This window comes from Babylonia areolata, chromosome 6, assembly GCF_041734735.1.
Source record: "Babylonia areolata isolate BAREFJ2019XMU chromosome 6, ASM4173473v1, whole genome shotgun sequence".
Classification (NCBI taxonomy): domain Eukaryota; kingdom Metazoa; phylum Mollusca; class Gastropoda; order Neogastropoda; family Buccinidae; genus Babylonia; species Babylonia areolata.
In genome coordinates, this window is record NC_134881.1 from 15,591,251 (window position 1) to 15,606,830 (window position 15,580).

At 45.6% G+C, this 15,580-nt stretch overlaps 1 protein-coding gene across 1 annotated transcript in view; it reads right to left on the minus strand.

Annotated features, from left to right (window-relative positions):
- The window catches only part of LOC143282780 (uncharacterized), a 70,510-nt gene extending 60,446 nt beyond the window's left edge, over positions 1-10,064 (minus strand). The window contains exon 1 of the mRNA XM_076588545.1: positions 9,120-10,064. Coding sequence (XP_076444660.1) covers positions 9,120-9,201 — 82 coding nt within the window. The 5' untranslated portion in view covers positions 9,202-10,064. The remainder of the gene's footprint in view (positions 1-9,119) is intronic.
- Positions 10,065-15,580: the final 5,516 nt, after the last annotated feature.

Here is a 15,580-nt window from a genome sequence, read left to right on the forward strand (position 1 = left end):
AAGATCAGGGTCAGGATACCGCCGATTATGTGACAGTGGATAATGTTTGATGCACGTGACACTCCAAGCAGGTGACACCTGGCGGCGAAAAGAAAGAACTAAGGGAGACAAAATGCTCTGGAATTGGAATTTTTTTTTTAAAACATACATATGTGTACTTTTTCATCATTGTTGAAAGACAGTCATACCACATGAATGGAAGTTTCAGTTTCAGTAGCTCAAGGAGGCGTCACTGCGTTCGGACAAATCCATATACGCTACACCACATCTGCCAAGCAGATTCCTGACCAGCAGCGTAACCCAACGCGCTCAGTCAGGCCTTGAGAAAAAAAAAAGAAGGAGAATAAAAAAAAAGAAGAAAAAAAAAAAGGTGAATAAATAATAGATAAGCTTACATAAATAAATAAATAAATAAATAAATAAATAATTATTAAAAGAATGTATGGAAGCATTATATATATATATATATATATTTTTTTTTTTTTGGGGGGGGGTGGGGGGGTGGGGGTGTCCATCTTCACTGTCATCAGCATTGGCCTTACAAGCCTCTGACTTTGGACCTTAACTTAACGGATCATTTAACTCTTTCGTGTTTCCATTTATCACAAACAATATACATTTTTCATATTCGTAGACAATTCAGACACACATCACATACTAAAATGACCAGAAGCATACTGGTGAAGCCTAGGACCAAAATTGAAAGGAAGTCTGACAAATGTAATCATACATAAATATACCAGCCACACATAATCTTCGTACGCTTTAAAGCTTACATAAATAGATGTACCCTTCGACGGGCGCAATAGCCGAGTGGTTAAAGCGTTGGACTGTCAATTCGGGTTCGAATCACGGTGACGGCGCCTGGTGGGTAAAGGGTGGAGATTTTTACGATCTCCCAGGTCAACATATGTGCAGACCTGCTAGTGCCTGAACCCCCTTGGTGTGTATATGCAAGCAGAAGATCAAATACGCACGTTAAAGATCCTGTAATCCATGTCAGCGTTCGGTGGGTTATGGAAACAAGAACATACCCAGCATGCACACCCCCGAAAACGGAGTATGGCTGCCTACATGGCGGGGTAAAAACGGTCATACATGTAAAAGGCCACTCGTGTGCATACGAGTGAACGCAGAAGAAGAAGAAGTACCCTTCTCTGAGACTATAGGTTTGATAATCGGTGGGAATATTTCGGTTGTAAACAAGAAAATTAAGCGATTTTTGTTTTGTTTTGTGGACATTGGGAGGAAGAAGTTTGATGTCGATCGATGGACTGTGTGCCTGGAAGTCTTGTGATCAGCGGGCCCACTTGGAGAATGGATATAGATTTTTTTTTCCCATCCTAGTAATAGGCTAACTTTTCTTCTGTTCACATCGCACACCGCCCCACGCCCCCCACCCCCCTACCCTTCCCCACCGATCCCCAACCCCCCCCCCACACCCCTACAACGACCCTCTGTTTTGTTGTTGTTGTTTTTTCTTTGTTTTCTTCTGTTTTGGTTTTGCTTTGTGTAAACAAAGCTTTAATGGCAGCTATGTACCTTATCGTCCGGACACGAAAAAACAAACAAAACAAAACAACAACAACCACCTAAGATATCAAAAAGTGCACGGCAATATATCTTCATAGAGTGATAAACCACACACACACACACACACACACACACACACACGCGCGCGCGCGCGCGCACGCACACACACACACATGTAGAGATTATTCATCGGATTTTCGTCTTTGTTAAGTGGCCAATGTCAATAACACTGAAGGAGAGAGAGAGAGAGAGAGAGAGAGAGAGAGAGAGAGAGAGAGAGAGAGAGAGAGAGAGAGAGAGAGAGAGAGAGAGTTCATGATTGAACCGTTCACAGATTTACCAATTCAATTATTCAAGACATGCTACTTTTTTTTTTCTTCCTCCCTTGTTATTTCTGTTTCTGTTTCTTTCTTTCAGTGCTCTTCAAGGCCTGTGCACAGTTAATGGGGGAGAAAAATCAGTTCCGCAAAATGCACTTATGGTTTTCTTTACAAAACCAGAATCTCTCTCTCTCTCTCTCTCTCTCTCTCACACACACACACACACACATCATATCACATCACATTAACACCGTACATATCATATATGAATGTCAACAGTGAGGAACATTTACCTCTTTCTTTTTTTGCAAAGTCTGCATTTCCATCGGTTTCCATTAGAGACGCATTATATGACAATGAACTTGCGTTTGGAATAGTTCAGAGTTTAAGTAGAAGCCCCACTGGCTCTGTGTTTTAATTTTACTGGTTGACTTTGTTAGTTGTTTCATTTTGTTTATATTCTTTATTAAGCGAAATTAGTAGAGAGGAATAGGGAAAGTAGTGATGGGTGAGGTGGGGAAGGTGATGGATTTTCGTCTAAATTATTGTGGATAGACGTTAACTCACTCAGTACGGCCATTCCTCTCTTCTCCTCTACACAGACCCCTCGGATGTCCAGTGGGTGTCTGAATGACCCAACCTTTAGCTTCCGTCGTCAGAATTGTGGTATTCTTTGTCAACATTCACCTCTTCAGTATAAGAGCGTTCCGCTTGCAATATTTTGATGGTGGTAATTGGGATGAAACTCTGTTAACGTCGTCTCTTTCGCCGTTCGTGTGGAGAGAGTTAAACAAAAGAACGAATAAACACATATGTCTGTCTGTCTATCTATCTATCTATCTATCTCTAAGTATATATGAATATGACAGGTTTCACTGCAGTCTTGTGAGGCATCCTACAGAAAGACAGAATTCAGACAGCCCCCATGTGCTGCCCCTTAAGGATCCAAATCACCTTTCACTGGTCCCACGCCGCCCCATCCAGCGAAAACAAATCCGAGAAATAATAATAATAATGGTATTTATAAGGCACAAAATCTTGATGAAATCAACTCTAAGCGCGCGCGTGCACACACACACACACACACACACACACACACACACACACACACACACACACACACACGCACACACATACATGCTGTGGGCCATATGGCTCTAAACACAACCAATTAAAAAAAAAAGTATTGTGTACAAATATTGCTGTATGCACCCCCCCCCCTACACACACACACACACACACACACACACACACACACACACACACACACACACACACGTACATACACACCTACATGCATGTCCTATGAAAGCGTCTTTATAAATAAAACAAATCAGAGACAGCGTCTTCATCCAGTAATGACGAAAGGTTGTAGTGTCTCTGCATCTCTCCGTCTCTCTCTGTGTCTCTCTATCTCTGTCTGTCTCTCTCTGTGTCTATCTCTGTCTCTGTCTGTCTCTTTCTCTCTCTTTCTCCCCCCCCCCCAGTTCTCCCCCCCCCCCTACACCTCACTCATCTACCAATCTCTCTCTGTTTCCTTCCAGTTATCAAATTTCGTACTGTCTTTGCTAAATTTACGCCAGGCATAAGTGAAAAAGTAAAACTCACACTAAATACTCCCAGAAAAAATCAACGTGCGCTTTCAATATTGCTTATAGTTTTCAGAAACATCGTGAACACTTACACTGAAGTTTACGTTAAGAAAAAATGGGTACATGTTTCACTACTCGATCTGTTGCAATGTAAAAAAAAAAAAAAAAAAAAAAAAAAGAGAAAAGAAACCGCATCACACACACACACACACACACACACACACACACATATATATATATATATATAGTTTATTTGCCTACCTTTTAGTTACGAAATGATGTTGGTCAATTCCCCCACATTCATCTACAGATATTTGTTTATCTCGAATGCTTGTATGTACCTCCTTTGCAAAGAAGCCGGTGGCCTTGGGTAAATTTCTCTCTCTCTCTCTGTATATGTATATATGTGTATATATGTATATGTATATGTATATATATATATATATATATATATATATATATATATATATATATATATATGCATCTGCACACACACACACACACACACACACACACACACACACACACACACACACATATATATATATATATATACATACACACACACATATGAAGTTGTTAGTTTCAGGCCAACTCGTAATCTGGAATACATGTCCCTCTAACATCTCGTACCCTCCCCCATTCCACCCCCATCCCTGCAGTCCAGCTACAACCAACCACTACGTTGTGGCATTGCTGAAATTCCGCCAACCAACATAACAGTTATTGACTGCGTAGGAGGCTGCATGTTTGGAAAACCATAGTGGCTTCTTGCGCTGCTCCCATTTTTTTTTTTTTGCCAGGCTGATTGAAGTGGGTGTACAGAAATCACTCAATCTTGCCGTCTTTTTTTTTTTTTCTCTGTCCCTCGCCTTCTCTGTCGGTCTTGCCCGACAGTATGCCCGCCCGCGCCCACATTTTCCTATCCACTTGAGCTCCTCTTCAGTGTTTGATGTCGTGAACGGCGCCACTGCTGACACCACCACTCCCAGGGTTTTGAAGCCAATGTAGGGTTTTTGATCCGTTACTTTGTCAAAGGAGTACAGTTTATGGAAATCTGCAGCCGACCATTGTCCCAAAGAAAGTCTAATTGCCTGGCCCAGAGATATGACCCTTCATAGTCGTGACCGTCATGAAATCTTCTTCTTCTTCTTCTTCTGCGTTCGTGGGCTGCAACTCCCACGTTCACTCGTATGCACACGAGTGGGCTTTTACTTGTATGACTATGACCGTTTTTACCCCGCCATGTAGGCAACCATACTCCGTTTTCGGGGATGTGCATGCTGGGTATGTTCTTGTTTCCATAACTCACCGAACACTGACATGGATTGCAGGATCTTTAACGTGCGTATTTGATCTTCTGCTTGCATATACACACCATGGGGGTTCAAGCACAAGCAGGTCTGCACGTATGTTGACCTGGGAGATCGTAAAAATCTCCACCCTTTACCCACCAAGCGCCGTCACCGTGATTCGAACCCGGGACCATCAGATTGACAGTCCAACGCTTTACTAACCACTCGGCTATTGTGCCGGTCAAATTCATGAAATGGAACATGGGAGTTGAACGGGACTTTTTCAGTTTTTGTTCAGTTTTTTTTGTGTGTGTTTGTTTGTTCATGTGGTATCGATTTTATTGGAGTTAGATTCTGGGGGGTAACAGAATGCCCCCCAAAATGGGTGTTTTTTTTGTTTTTGTTTTCGTTGTCGTTGTTCGTTCAACGAGCAATATCACCATTTACCCACGTGATCCCCCAAAAGTCGTTTGCATCTAATGGCAGGCACAAAGCTTATCCATTGGTTCTCTTATTTTTTGGAACTATCAGTTCATTTTCTCAGCTCAAAAGCAGCTTTTTCATGGCTTTTTTGTTCATTTTTTTGTTTTTAACTGTTGCGATTACCTTCAGTGTATAGTGCATTCGTGTCGATGAAGTTACACAAACACTTGATTAAAAGCTGTGAAGATTGGTAGGTCGAATCTATACCCTCTCTCTTCCTCTCCTCTCTCTGCGTCTGTCTGTCTGTCTGTCCCTTTATTTTTTATTTAGTATTGTATAGTGTAGACCCTACTCAGGGTGAGGACTGGATGTAAAAAAAGCACACCAGTGCTGATCTATTATCCTCGAAATAAAGAATTTTGTCATATCTTGTCTTGTCTCTCTCTCTGTAGAACGGTTGGGGTGTCATTACAAGTCAGCTCTTGCACAGTCACCCCCCCCCCCCCGACCCCCACCCCTACGCTTCTCTCCCTTTCTCTGTGACTTTACTCTCAATCGCTTGTTCATGAACTAACATGGGACTTTCTGTTGTGTTCTTTTTCTTTGCTAAAAAAAAAGCATGTATAAATGTCAACTACTGACCTCATTTTTCAAACCATTTAATGTTCATTATTTTGATTCATGAACTCGTTTTGACTGCTTTGAGTAGAACATTCATTCACTAAATATTGATTGTCTCTCACGCCACCCACGAACTGAACAATTCTTATTTTAATGTTTGTTATTACAGGCGTTTAGTCATGCACGACTTCGTATTCAGGTAAACTACAACAACAAAAACGAAGCAAAATTGAACAGAGGAAAAACTCAGTTTGATAATGACGAGGCGCAGTAACCGAGTGGTTAAAGCGTTGGACTTTCAATCTGAGGGTCTCGGGTTCGAATCACGGTAACGGCGCCTGTGAGTAAAGGATGGAGATTTTTCCGATCTCCCAGGTCAACATGTGTGCAGACCTGCTAGTGCCTGAACCCCCTTCATGTGTATATGCACGCTCAAATACGCACGTTAAAGATCCTGTAACCCATGTCAGTGTTCGGTGGGTTATGGAGACACGAAAATACCCAGCATGTATAAACCACGACACAGTCATCGGCAAGTCGATGTTGGTCGTGTAACGGAAAGAAGAGGAAGAAGTAGGTAGATCCGAGAGACTAGCAGAAAAAAAGAAGAAAAGCTTTGGGTGTATTACATGACTGACATGAACAAACTCACAGACAAAAATGTTCCGCCCAGTCACAACACATTCCAGTTAATTAAAAACTACTCTCTCATGTTGTCCTATTTTCACCTTCGTATGCTCATAGTTGAACGGGAATGGTGTCGACGATTCATACACAGTGACTTCACCACAGGCATGCAGTGGATGTCACTGGAAAGACACAACGTGAACTGTAATGTGGAGTGAATGGCCTAGAGGTAACGCGTCCGCCTACAGAGCCAGAGAATCTGAGCGCTCTGGATAGAATCCCACAGTCGCCAGTATTTCCGCCACCCCGACCTCCTCCGCACTAGACCTTGAGTGGTGGTCTGGACGCTAGTCATTCGGATGAGTGGATAGAACCGAGGTCCCGTGTGCAGCATGGACTTAGCGCACGTAAAAGAAACCACGGCAACAAAAAAGGGTCGTCCCTTGCAAAATTCTGTAAAAAAAAAAGAAAAAAGAACCACTTCGATAGGAAAACAAATAAAAATTGAAGGCAGAAAAAAAGGGTGGCGCTGTCAGTGTAGCGACGCTCTCTCCCTATGGAGAGCAGCCCGAATTTCACACAGAGAAATCTGTTGTGACAAAAATGAACAATACAATACAATACATTACAATACAATACAATAATGGGAAAAGAACAATCGCATGCAAGTAAATTCGAAACTCGAAAAGTCTTTCGCTCCATCACACGATTTAAAGCGCTTTTAAACAGCGGATCTGCAGCGGCGTGTATTTACGTTACTGCTTCACTGGAATCGTACTTCCTGAGTTCATTCGTGCGTCCCGCTCCAAGCCTGACCGGCCTGTGTTTGCGTTTTGTGCCGCGCGCAGAAGGAATTGTTCTTAACCATTTTCACTGGAGCAGTGTTTGCCGCTTGCGTTTGTGTTTGTGCTGTGCGCACAAACGTAATCATTGCATTTCCATGATGATGCCCTGAAATTTTCCTCCACCCCCCCAGAGACTTTGTTTGGCAAGATCGTTGAGAGAATGCGCATGATCAATAGGGTGTTACGGTAAGAACGGTGAAGGTGCACTCAACTCTAGAAGAACAGTATGAAACATGCTGCGATCAGTTGTGTCCCATCACGGGCATTGAGTCTCTCTCTCTCCTCTCTCTTCCTCTGTCTTTTCTCTCTCTCTCCCTCCCTCTCTCCCTCTGCCTCTCTGTCTCCTCTCTCTCTCCCATTCTCTCTCTCTCTCTGTCTATCATTCATTCCCCTCTCTCTCTTTCCCTCTCTCTCCCTGTCTTCCCCCATCCAACAGTTCTCTGCCTATGCTGCCTCCTCACTGTATTGATCACAGCGTTATCTATATGCAGACACCAAAGGTGCCTTTAAGAGGCACTGTGTACAGTCAACTCGAATACACGCACAGGTTGGAGTTTAATGTACACAATACCTTTTAAAGGCGGCTTTGGTATCTGCACTTAGATGGCGTGGCGTTTCATCAACAAGGCGAGGACACAACAGACAGTGAGAGAGAGGGGGTGGGGTGGGGGAGTGGAGAGAGGGAGAGGGAGACACAGAGAGACAGAGAGAGAGAGGGGGAAGGGAAAGAGAGAGGGAGAGAGAGAGAGAGGGGAAGAGGAGAGAGGGAGAGGGAGACAGAGAGAGAGAGAAAGAGAGAGAGAGAAGTGAAGGGGAGAGAGGGAGAGGGAGACAGAGACAGAGAGAGGGGAAGGGGAGAGAGGGAGAGGGAGACAGAGAGAGAGACAGAAAGAGAGAGGGGAATGGAGGAGAGAGAGAGGGAGACAGAGAGCGAGAGCGAGAGAGAGAGAGAGAGAGAGAGAGAGAGAGAGACACGCAGATATAGCATTCTCCAACAAAACAACCTGTCTGGAAAACTGTTTTTGAAAACTGAACTCTGGTCAAACAACGTACAAATAATAACCCCCCACCCCCACCCCCACCACAAAAAGAAATTTTATGGTGTGCCTTATCATATCACGGATATGTTAAAACCGTCGGAGTGCACAAATATATATCTATGTGGGTTAATAAAGTATTTGTGATTTGACTTTGATTTGATCAGACAAAAGAAAGAACCTACAAAATACATGTAAAAAAAGGCTAAACACAAAAAATGAGAGAGAGAGAGAGAGAGAGAGAGAGAGAGAGAGAGAGAGAGAGTTTATTTTGTGATTCGTAGATTAAACAGCAAGAAGTTGGTTAGAAAACGAGGAAAAGTGTGAACAATTTAAATCAATGTTATCAATTTATTCATCTATCTATTAATCTGGCATTTTTCTGGACAATGACAAATAGCAGTGAGAGATTATATCACGTCCATTCTAAGACACAGCTCTCCTGACAAAACCAGTCATCTGACCTTTTTTTTTGGAGCTCAGACCAAAAGATCAAAGTGAGGGGCTGAAAAACGCGAAGAAAGCGGGAAACCCAGGGTTTGTATGGAGCAATAGAAGGGGAGGGTGCGGGGCAAGGGGGACGAGGGGTGGGGGTGGGGTGGGGGGTAGGAGGGTGCGGGGGGAAGGGAGGAATACAATTGAGAGCGAAAGACACAGGGACAGCACACACAGCGGGTATGGGTGTTGCTGAGATGAGGAGTGAAGGAAATCAACAATAGAATAAGGTGTCAAAGAAGGGGGGGGGGGAAATAACCCAACAAACAAACAAACAAAAAAACAACAACCCAACGACCACGTCCATTGAGTGACAGACCACCATACCGACCTTCTGAAGGCCTGATGACGGCAGACAGGATGAAGAATGACGTCATAGCGATGTACAAAGCCTGGTGAATGTCTGTCTTCATGTTCAGAGAGAGTCCAACCACGCTCACGTCAAAAGAAAAGAAGAGAAGTTTTTTCCCCCCGATGGTCAGATGAAGAAGAACAAGTCGCTTTTTTTTTTTTTTTTTTGCTTGACGGAAGACCCTGTCTAGGTTCTTTTCTTCTTCTTCTTCGCGCTTGTCAAATATTCGAAAACGAAAATAACCGCTCGTTTGAAATCCGTTAACACTTCAGAAACTTCCAACTACTTTGAGCGACTTTTTGTTGTTGTTGAGACTAGTCTTTTTTGTATTTTTTCCCCACTCAGATCTTCCCGGTTTCCAGAGAGGGGTGCTGTTGGTAAACTTAAGTACACCTTGGTTTGCTAAGAGTTGTGTGTGTGTGTGACCAGTCTTCAGAAGAGAGATGCCGGCGGCGCCTTTGGAGTTAGTAGCGGGACTAGTGTTGGGGTGGAGCGGCGTGTAAGGGAAGTAGTCAGTCAGTGGCCGTTGTCCCTGTGTGTGGCACAGACGGTGGTAGCAGTAGTGTGTTGGAGATGACGGTGGTAGAGGTGGTGGTGGTGGTGGTCGTCGTCGTCTTCGAAGAAGTCGGCGAGGGCGAGGAGGACAGGCAGGCAGGCTGGCGTGGTGGTAGTAGTAGTGGTGGACGGACGGATGGACGTGGTGGTGCCGGGGTACAGATGAGGACGTCGCTGCTGGCTTGCTCCTAGGTGGTGGCGGGGCACGGTTCCGACCGACGACGTTCCGAGGTCGGAGCTGGAAGAAGTGTGCTTGTCAACGCTAGTTACCAGCCCTCCACCCAGCTCCCTGTCTTTTTTAACGTGCCGCCGCCGCCCACCTACACCACACGCTCCGCGCTTCCCAGGGTTCCCACCCAACGGGGCGTGAGGCCGCTCCCTCCACGAGCGGGTGAGTCCACTTTGGGCCCCGTGACAGGGGTGGGTGGGAAGGAAGGTGTGTGTGTGTGGGAGGGTAGGGTGGGGAGGGAGGGTGTGGTGATGCTGCGGGGTGTGCGTTGACGAGTGGTGGTGGTGGTGGTGGTGGTGGGTGTGGGGGCTTGACAAGGACAGGAAGATGATGGCGGGAGGGGCCGGGAAGGAGGGCAGGGGGTGGGAGGGGGAGGAGCGGGGGAGATGAGTTGTTGTCACTTTGGGGGTGGGGGCGGGGGGTGGTGGTGATGGGAGCGACGTATGGAGCTGGCTGGATGCACGTGCTGCGTGGTGCCTGGTATCAATACGTGGCTTTGTCACACTGCTGTAGGAGTTGTAGTTTTACCTGGGTCAGACAGCCATCTCCTCCGTTGTGGGTTTACGGACTTTTTTTGGGTGTTTTTTTAGGAAGGTGGCAGAATGGTTAAGACGCTCAGCTGCCAATACAGAGAGTCCGTGAGGGTGTGGGTTCGAATCCCGCTCTCGCCCTTTCTCCTAAGTTTGACTGGAAAATCAAACTGAGCGTCTAGTCTTTCGGATGAGACGATAAACCGAGGTCCCGTGTGCAGCACGCACTTGGCGCACTGAAAAAGAACCCATGGCAACGAGAGTGTTGTCCTCTGGCGAAATTACAAAAAATGAAATCCACTTTCATAGGTACACAAATATGTAAGCATGCACTCAAGGCCTGACTAAGCGCGTTGGGTTATGCTGCTGGTCAGGCATCTGCTCAACAGATGTGGTGTAGCGTGTATGGATTTGTCCGAACGCAGTGACGCCTCCTTGAGAAAGTGAAACTGAAACTGAAACTTTATTTTCATTTTTGACTCACTTGTGTAAACAAAGCCACGATAGTGTAATGGGTAAGACAGTTTCTTCTCACCCGAACACGCGGGGTTCGAATCTGGCTAGGACTTTTTTAAAATTTTTATTTTTAACCCGAAACTTTATAATAACAAAGACCGAACACATTTTAACGATTAGATTTAGGGGTGGTGGAGGGGGGCTGGGAGGGGAGGGGAGGGGGGCATATATTGAGAACGTTTCCAGTTATTAATTAAAGGACAATAGTTGATAAGAAGTAAAAGTGATTGCTGATGTTTGGAGTAGACAGCCGGAATCACCCCGCTCCGCCCCTCCCCTCCCCCCCTCCCCCCTCCCTTTTTGGTGGTGTTGTTGCTAGTTTTTAAAGATTGGTTTTGCTGTTGTTAGAAACCGATTTTTTTAACATCGCTTATTATTATTATTATTATTATATATAGCTTCTGTTTCGATTCATCGGTAACATGATGACTTGACTTCTAATTTGCTTTTCGTGTTTTCAGTTTCGATTTTTGCTATCCTGAACGGATGTAAACCACATATTTTTTTCCTTTTAACTTTTAACCAACAGTCGGTGATGGGGTGGCGTGTGGATAGGTGAGGATTGTATGTGGCGTGTGTGTGTGTGTGTGTGTGTGTGTGAGCGTGTGTGGGGTCTCTTCTCTAATATTATTACCTGTGCGTTTGCATGCTTGTGCGCGTGTGTAAGTGCGCACGTGAGCGATGCTTTCACACTGTGAAGTATTGAAGTTGACAAAAAAACCCACAAAAAAACAAACAACGCCCCCCCCCCCCAACCCCCCACCCCCAAAAAAAACAAACAAAAAAAACACACCACCTCCACTCTCCTCACACCACGAAACAAAAAGTTGATCGCCTGAAGTGGCAAGATGGTCGAGCCATACGAACGTGCTTTCATTCCACGTCTTTAAGGTTTGTACAGGAGGAAAGTGGCAGAATGGTCAAGACGGTCATCTGTCAATGTAGAGTCTGTGAGGGTCTGGGTCTGAATCCCGCTCTCGCCCTTTCTCCTTAGTTTGACCGGTAAAAAAAAAGAAAAAAAAAAAAATCAAACTGAACATCCAGTCGTTCGGATGAGACGATGAACATAGGTCCCGTGTGCAGCACGCACTTGGCGCACTGAAAAAAAGAACCCATGGTAAATGATAGTGTTGTTGTCCTCTTGCAAAATTCTGTTTGAAGAAATCCACTGTGATAGGCACACACACACACACACACACACACACACACACACACACACACACACACACACACACACACACACACACACACACACACACACACACACACACACACACATATATATATATATATATATATATATATATATATATATATATATATATATATATATATATAACAGCAGTAGGCTCTTCATGTCTTAAAAAAGCAGCAAATTTTCGCTGGAAAAAACACAGCTTCTAAGAAGCTGTTTTTTTCAGTGTAAATTTGCTTTGGTAAGTTTTAAACATATGAAGAGCCTACTACTGTTGATAGTTTTATATTTTACCGGTCTTGGTATTTACCTCAGTGCTTTCTGCAAGGAGCGGAGCCCAGGACACGAAGAGAGTGTGAACTATCTGTGTGTGTGTGTGTGTGTGTGTGTGTGTGTGTGTGTGTGTGTGTGTGTGTTATGCATGTACTCAAGGCCTGACTAAAGCACTTTGGGTAATGCTGCTGGTCATGCATCTGTCTAGCAGATGCGGTGCAGCGTGTATGGGTTTGTCAGGAAGGCACCGACGCCTCCTTGAGAAAATGTAACTGTGCAGGATGCAGAATGCTCTGTTCTTTCCGGATAGTAAGAGGAATTTCGCTGTGATTCAAAAAAACACATAAACAATACACGAACGTCATAGTCATTCAGTGTGTATACATAAAGACGTACAGTGCCGAAATCCTAAAACCAACCTTCATACAATAATCCCCTCTCTCCATACGAACGGCGAAAGAGACGACATTAACAGCGTTTCACCCCAATTACCATCATCAAAATATTGCAAGCGGAAGGCTCTTATACTGAAGACGTGAATGTTGACAAAGAATACCACAATTCTGACGACGGAAGATAAAGGTTGGGTCATTCAGACACCCACTGGACATCCGAGGGGTCTGTGTAGAGGAGAAGAGAGGACTGGCCGTACTGAGTGAGTTAATGGGTGCAGACGAAGTGTCATACTATAGTTAAACATTATCTTGTAACTGACAGCGGCTGATCAACGTTATTTCTTTTTTTTAATCCTAATCTATTGATAAAACCACGATTTTTCGCAAATGTGTACGCGCGTGTTCGCAAATGTGTACGCGCGTGTTCGCAAATGTGTACGCACGTCCTCTTTTTTTTTTTTTTTACCCATCATACCTTTTCATTACACATACTAGCAATCCACGTGCGAACAGGCCTGCTGCATATACGCCTTCATATCACAGAATCATGCACAAACGCAAAAAATGTATGGGTACGAGCACGCGCGCGCGTGCGCGGACACACACACACACACACGCACGCACATACACAAACACACGCGCACAAACAAGCGCGCGCACACACACACACACAAACATGTCTTTTTTAAATTTTATAATCGCTTTATTTGCGTTGTTTAGAAGCTGAATTGATCGTGTAGCTGCTTTTTGTTCTGTTTGGAATTTTGGAAGGAAGTAACATTTACCTAAACGTAAAACAGAGTCAATAAACCATATTTGTAGGCCTGGAAGAATTCTAAAATTAAATCTGATGTTTTTGAGGGTTTGTTGTTGTTGTTGTTGTTTTTCCAAACAATTCATGCCAGACTAACAATGTTTTGTGAATGACACTTTTGTTGGGAGTTAAAACTGAGCTTCACGATGGCTCCAAACCCACTTACATAATCAGTTTTTACACCATTGATAAGAAGGGAAGGGAAACCGGTTTACATTTTTGTTTTTGTTTATTTTTTTTGCGAGCATTGAAATTCAAGTCGTTTTCTTTATGCAGACTGGAGGAAATTTTGACTTGCTCAAAGGAAACAGCATCAGATCGTGACAGATGTGGCGGAATCATCAGAATATTTCACCAAAGTGGTTGTGTCTGTGCCAGTGTGCTCCTTTGTATTTGTTGTATATGCGCGGCGGGGACAGACACACGGTGACACACACCCGGGGTGATAGGGAAGACTGCAGGCACTCAGGAAGATGGTGGATACCCGGGGTACTAGGGAAGACTGCAGGCACTCAGGAAGATGGTGGATACCCGGGGTACTAGGGAAGACTGCAGGCACTCAGGAAGATGGTGGATACCCGGGGTAATAGGGAAGACTGCAGGCACTCAGGAAGATGGCGGATACCCGGGGTACTAGGGAAGACTGCAGGCACTCAGGAAGATGGTGGATACCCGGGATACTGGAGAAGACTGCAGGCACTCAGGAAGATGGTGGATACCCGGGGTACTAGGGAAGACTGCAGGCACTCAGGAAGATGGCGGATACCCGGGGTACTGGGGAAGACTGCAGGCACTCAGGAAGATGGTGGATACCCGGGGTACTGGGGAAGACTGCAGGCACTCAGGAAGATGGCGGATACCCGGGGTACTGGGGAAGACTGCAGGCACTCAGGAAGATGGCGGATACCCGGGGTACTAGGGAAGACTGCAGGCACTCAGGAAGATGGCGGATACCCGGCGTACTGGGGAAGACTGCAGGCACTCAGGAAGATGGCGGATACCCGGGGTACTAGGGAAGACTGCAGGCACTCAGGAAGATGGCAGATACCCGGGGTACTAGGGAAGACTGCAGGCACCCAGGAAGATGGCGGATACCCGGGGTACTAGGGAAGACTGTAGGCACCCAGGAAGATGGTGGATACCCGGGGTACTAGGGAAGGCTGCAGGCACTCAGGAAGATGGTGGATACCCGGGGTACTAGGGAAGACTGCAGGCACTCAGGAAGATGGCGGATACCCGGGGTACTGGGGAAGACTGCAGGCACTCAGGAAGATGGCGGACACCCGGGGAACACCCGAGGTACCAGGGAAGGCTGCAGGCATCCAGGAAAATGGCGGATACCCGGGGAACACCCTGGGTACTGGGGAAGACTGCAGGCACTCAGGAAGATGGAGGTTGTGACAGATGTGGCGGAATCATCAGAATATTTTACCAAAGTGGTTGTGTCTGTGCCAGTGTGCTCCTTTGTATTTGTTGTATATGCGCGGCGGGGACAGACAACCCGGTGACACACACCCGGGGTGATAGGGAAGACTGCAGGCACTCAGGAAGATGGTGGATACCCGGGGTACTAGGGAAGACTGCAGGCACTCAGGAAGATGGCGGATACCCGGGGTACTAGGGAAGACTGCAGACACTCAGGAAGATGGTGGATACCCGGGGTACTGGGGAAGACTGCAGGCACTCAGGAAGATGGCGGATACCCGGGGTACTAGGGAAGACTGCAGGCACTCAGGAAGATGGCGGATACCCGGGGTACTAGGGAAGACTGCAGGCACTCAGGAAGATGGCGGATACCCGGGGTACTGGGGAAGACTACAGGCACTCAGGAAGATGGTGGATACCCGGGGTACTAGAGAAGACTGCAGGCACTCAGGAAGATGGTGGATACCCGGGGTGCTGAAGAAGACTGCAGGCACTCAGGAAGATGGCG